The following is a 5,277-nucleotide window of genomic DNA, read 5'->3' as shown; positions in this document are numbered from 1 at the left end:
CCCCGAGGGTGTGTGTGTGTGTGTGTGTGTGTGTGTGTGTGTGTGTGTGTGTGTGCGCGCGCGCGCGCGCGCGCGCGCGCATGGGGCTGTGCCTCTCCATTCCTGAGCCCTCCCCTCCTGCACTTTCTCCCCAGTGGAATACACGGGCCAAGCGGGAGAAGCTGACTGAGCTGATGTTTGAACAGTACAACATTCCTGCCTTCTTCTTATGCAAGACAGCTGTGCTCACCGCGTATCCTCTGGGCTGAGCTGCTCTGCTTGGGGGGAGGGCCGGAGAGGGAGTGCAGCCTGCTGAGCTAGGGGCTAGGCTTGATTCTATGGAGATAAGGGCCTGGAGGGGCGGACACCCCCGTGAACCCTATTAGTACAGAAGGCCCCACTGGACTAACACCTTGGACCCTGGGGTGCTCAGTCAGGAGTCACTTCCATTTCTTGGATCAGGTTGGGCAGAGAGGAAGTTGGGCCACGTAGGGGCTGGGGCTGGAGAGAAGGCGGATATGACACCGGCATTTCCTTCCCAAACAGCTAATCAGCATTTACTTTTTTAAGGATCTGCCTTGCATTGAACCCTGTGCTATGCACTCGGGCAATATGGCCCCTAATTTCAAGGAGCCCCTAGGACATAAAACCAAGACTAAAGACAGGCTGGGAGCTCAGAAAGAAGGACAAGAGGAAGATGTTGTGAGTCAGAGAGGGGAAAAGTGACAGGTCTCAGGAGCCTTCCTCCAGCAGATGGGTCGCAAACAAGGAGCCATTTGCAGACTGGGAATGGGCTGTACCTCAGCATAGCAGAGGTCAGACCTGGGTCCCTGCCCCCTCATTTGCTGCTGCTATCTCTTTGACCTACCTGTCCTATGCCAGCTTTGCGAACGGACGCTCCACCGGCTTGGTACTGGACAGTGGGGCCACACACACCACGGCCATTCCAGTGCACGATGGCTACGTCCTGCAGCAAGGTGGGGTCTCAGCAGAGGTTGGGAGTGCCTTGGGAGGCCAGGCTCTGACACCTCTCCCTTCCTAGGCATCGTCAAGTCACCCCTGGCAGGGGACTTCATCTCCATGCAGTGCCGGGAGCTCTTTCAAGAAATGGCCATTGACATCATCCCACCTTATATGATTGCTGCCAAGGTGGGGCCTCTGGGGCATCCTGGGCCCTCACTTTATGTCTGTCAACCCATTATCTCATTAGATAGAAGAGCGGGGAGCAGCAGGGATCCTCAGAGGACCCTGGGTCGAATTTCTCCATTTACAATCAAGGCATCAGAGATTCAGACAGGCTGAGGGCCGTGGCCTCGGTCACACAGCCAGCTGATAGCACGATGTGAAGGGCCAGTGTGATGAGTTCTGGGGTCAGTTTTAAGGTCTGCGTCTATCATGTGTGACCTAGAGCATGAGATTGAAGTTCCCCGAACCTCATTTTCTTCCTCTGAAACATGAAACGCTACATAAGGCTGCTGTGTCAAATGACATACTACATGCAAGCATCTGCCTGGACCACCCCATGGAACATGGCTCAGTAAAGGCTGTTTCCTTAAGGTTCTGGTCTCCCACTGTGTTCCCTATTCCCTCAGCTTTCACTGACCCGTGTCTTTCAGACCAGCTGTACCAATTGCATGGGTGGAATTCGTGGGAACAGGCTCTCCCCACTACCCCTCCTCTAACTGGGATGGAAACACCTTTTGTGGGCCACAGAGCAGAGAGCCCAGTGCCTGTTAGCTGCAGAGCCAATGAGTGCTGGGAATGTAGGTGTGGTCAGGGTGGGCTGGGCAAGTATGGGATGAGGAAGGGTGCTCATAGGCTGTACCCCCACAGGAGCCCGTGCGGGAGGGCGCCCCACCAAACTGGAAGAAGAAGGAGAAGCTACCCCAGGTTTCCAAGTCTTGGCATAACTACATGTGCAATGTGAGACCCTGAAGACGATCCCCCAAAACACCCCTTCCCTAGCTGCTAGTCCCCTGCATGAGTAGACAGGAAGGGACAGAGGCCCTGCAGGTGGCATGGGGTTGTGGAGGTATGAGGAGGGTGGCCAACCCTCACTTCCTCCCTGGGTTCTCAGGAGGTGATCCAGGACTTCCAGGCCTCTGTGCTGCAGGTCTCAGACTCTCCCTACGATGAGCAGTGAGTGGGGCCCACAGCTGGGGGTGGGAAAGAGGGCAGGCCTGGAGCTCAGGGGGGTCCTATGATCCTTTGCGATTATCGAAAACAAAGTCTTGTTCCTTTCTGGGCAGGGTGGCTGCACAGATGCCCACTGTGCATTATGAGATGCCCAATGGCTACAACACAGACTACGGTGCTGAGCGGCTCCGCATCCCTGAGGGCCTGTTTGATCCCTCCAATGTCAAGGTTGGGCTGGCTGGGGTCCCCCGATGCCGAGGTGTGGGGGAGGCTGGGAAGGGTCACAGGAGTGTGGGGAGAAGGGGCAGAAGGCCCAAAGCCCAGGTCACCTTTCTCTGCAGGGCCTCTCGGGGAACACCATGTTAGGTGTGGGCCATGTGGTGACCACCAGCATCGGCATGTGTGACATCGACATTCGCCCGGTGAGGCCCAAGCCTTCAGCTGGGCAAAGGGGCCCTGGAGAAGTGGGGAGACAGGGAAGGGCTGTTCCCTGTCTGCTTACTCCTCCTCACTGCTCTCAGGGCCTATACGGCAGTGTCATTGTCACTGGTGGGAACACACTGCTTCAGGGCTTCACTGACAGGCTCAATCGAGAGCTTTCCCAGAAGACCCCACCGGTAGGAACCTACCCCCAACTAGGGCCTTGACGCCAGTCCTGGTTTAGTTCTTCAGGACCAAGTCCGTCCTCCTTCCCAAACCTCTAGTGTTCTGGCCACCAGAGCAGAACCTTCCCCCTGTGGCTTCCCAGTCTTCCCCAGCCCTGTCCTTTCCCAGAACCCAGGCGTCCGCTTCCCCAAGCCCTTGTTCTCCCCCAGAGCATGCGACTGAAACTCATTGCCAGCAACAGCACCATGGAGCGCAAATTCAGCCCCTGGATTGGAGGCTCCATCTTGGCCTCACTCGTAAGTGGGAAGGGGTCTGGCCTGGCTCTGACTGTGGGAAAGGGACAAGCCCAGTGTCTTGCCTGCCTCCTCATTTATTCATTCAACGAACATTTATTTTCGAGAAAGGAGACATGGTCCCAGAAAGGTTAATGTTCCACAGGACACAAATCAGGGAGTAGTGGCCATGAAGCTGGAGTGGTTGGTTGGGATGAGATTGCTGTGGCCTGTGTGCCAGGGTGAGGCACCCTCTGTAGTCAGCAGACAGGAGACACTGAAGGTTTGGGGGAAGCTTAGGTGCCAGGCACAGGCATGTTGGAGAAGACTGTGTCTTTAAGAATCCAGTGTGAGCTGGACCCAAGGGAAGCTTGGAAGGAGGCTGTATTGTCCTGGAGTCACGGGTTGTAGTGCGGATGGGGGAAGAACAAGGGGCAGTTAGAGGAGGCAAGCAGGTTGGTCTGGGGCAGTCGGCGATGAGTTCAGCTTGGACCTGCTGCTGGAGCAGAAGCAAGATACTGAGCAGGGAGCTGGAGAGTGTCAGCCATACAGGGGGGACGTCCACCAGAGGGGGAGCCCCCGGAGAGACAGAAACAAGGGTCAGAAAGGCAGAAGGCTGACAGTCCGAAGTGAGCTCAGGGCTGAGCATGTCAGCCACACACCGTTATTGTGGGCTTCCTGTGTGCCGGAAGTGTACAGACAGCTTGACACAGTCCCTGCCTCCATGAGCAGGAACAGTCTAGAGGCCAAGACCATTAAACAGGAAGCCCTCACAGTGTGAGGGTATTCCTTTAAGGAAGGACCTGATCCAGTTCAGGGATCATGAAGGGCCTGTAAGGAGCATTCAGACTGAGATGGGCAGACTGAGTAAGAACTCATGAGGCAGAGAGGGAGCGAGGGTGCTTGGACCAGGGGCAGAGGCAGGCAAGGCCAAAGGCAGTGAGCAGACACGTAGACAGTCGAATTATAATTTAGGAAGCTCACTTGGGCCCAGTGGTCTCTGCTATGATTGGGGTTTGAGAAAGGGGGTGGATTTGGGAGCCAGAGGTCCGACTGACAGAATGTGGACACTATTTAGATACAAGAAGCAAGAGGGAAGGGGATCTAGGATGAGGCCCAAAAGGACTGTAATGTGAGTCACATATGCAATTTAAACATTTCTAACAGCCATATTTAAGAGTCCAAAGAATAAGGTGAAATTAAGTTTAAAGAATATATATTTTATTTAACCCAATATATCCAGATATAATTTCAATGCATGATCAATATAAAAATGAGATATTTTACATTCTTTTTTCTGGACTTGGTCTTCCATATCCGGTGTGTATTTTACATAGAGCACATTTCAGTTCAGTCCAGCCACATTTCAAGTGCTCAATAACCACAGTGGCTAGTGACCGCTCTATTGGACAGTGCTAGGAAGCAAGAAAGACCATAGAAACAAGTTTGGGCCAGACCTGGGGGAAGATAATAAACTCAGTGGTGGACACGTTGAGTTTGAAGTTCTGAGGGACACTCAAGGAAAGGTACCCAAAAGACAGCTAAGCATTCGGCTCTGTTACTCAGCGTGGAAATCTGCAAGGGAAACGGAATATTGGGGGAGGGGTGGGTTTTAGTTCCTGAGGAGTCAAGGGAGTGCATGAGCTGGTCCAGGAAGCCTTGTTCTGTGAGCCAAGGAGAGAAAAAGGGACAGAACCATGGACACAGGCAGCAACTCTCAGGCAGAGACAAAGCAACCATCAAAGAGAAGAGACAGTCTGAAATGCCCAGGGCAGGAGACCCTCAAGGGCAAGTTTCAGTAGGGGTGGGCCACCAGAGTGGAGACAACTCCCTCTCAAGTCAGGAGGGGCAGGAATGGTGGGTGAAAGATTTTTCTTGGGAATGAGGGAAGACTTGACCAGTTTGTAAAGCCTGATGGAGTGTTAGGATGCCCGGTGGAGACGGAATGTGTGCATATACGTGGCGGGAGGGGGGCGGGGGGGGGGTGTTACTGGTTGGTTGGCCTGGGGCTGTAAGTTCCACCACCCAGCTCAAAAACAGCGCCTGGCCCAGGGCAGACGGTGCGAAATTCATACCTGTTGAATGAATGAATCAACATTATGGTTGACCGGCATGAAGGAGGGTATTCGCCCCCAGAATATGAAGGGGTTGGCGGGATGATGGCGCGGGTTGGGGTTAGGGAGGCCGTTGCCGGAGGGAGGTGGGGCGGAGGAGCGGGGAGGCCAGGAAGAGGGTTGGAGGGGCTGAGCCTGCACTGGGGGAATGTGGGGGAAGGCTCCCCCCG

At 54.6% G+C, this 5,277-nt stretch overlaps 1 protein-coding gene across 1 annotated transcript in view; it reads left to right on the top strand.

Annotated features, from left to right (window-relative positions):
- The window catches only part of ACTL6B (actin like 6B), a 37,404-nt gene that overhangs the window by 11,929 nt on the left and 20,198 nt on the right, over positions 1-5,277 (top strand). The window contains exons 5-13 of the mRNA XM_006764691.2: positions 135-232; positions 862-956; positions 1,022-1,128; positions 1,813-1,902; positions 2,057-2,118; positions 2,229-2,343; positions 2,457-2,537; positions 2,637-2,732; positions 2,931-3,017. Coding sequence (XP_006764754.1) covers positions 135-232; positions 862-956; positions 1,022-1,128; positions 1,813-1,902; positions 2,057-2,118; positions 2,229-2,343; positions 2,457-2,537; positions 2,637-2,732; positions 2,931-3,017 — 831 coding nt within the window. The remainder of the gene's footprint in view (positions 1-134; positions 233-861; positions 957-1,021; positions 1,129-1,812; positions 1,903-2,056; positions 2,119-2,228; positions 2,344-2,456; positions 2,538-2,636; positions 2,733-2,930; positions 3,018-5,277) is intronic.

Source organism: Myotis davidii, unplaced genomic scaffold (genome assembly GCF_000327345.1).
Source record: "Myotis davidii unplaced genomic scaffold, ASM32734v1 scaffold901, whole genome shotgun sequence".
NCBI classification, from domain to species: domain Eukaryota; kingdom Metazoa; phylum Chordata; class Mammalia; order Chiroptera; family Vespertilionidae; genus Myotis; species Myotis davidii.
The sequence above is the reverse complement of the archived record's forward strand: the minus strand, read 5'-3'. Positions and strand labels throughout refer to the sequence as shown.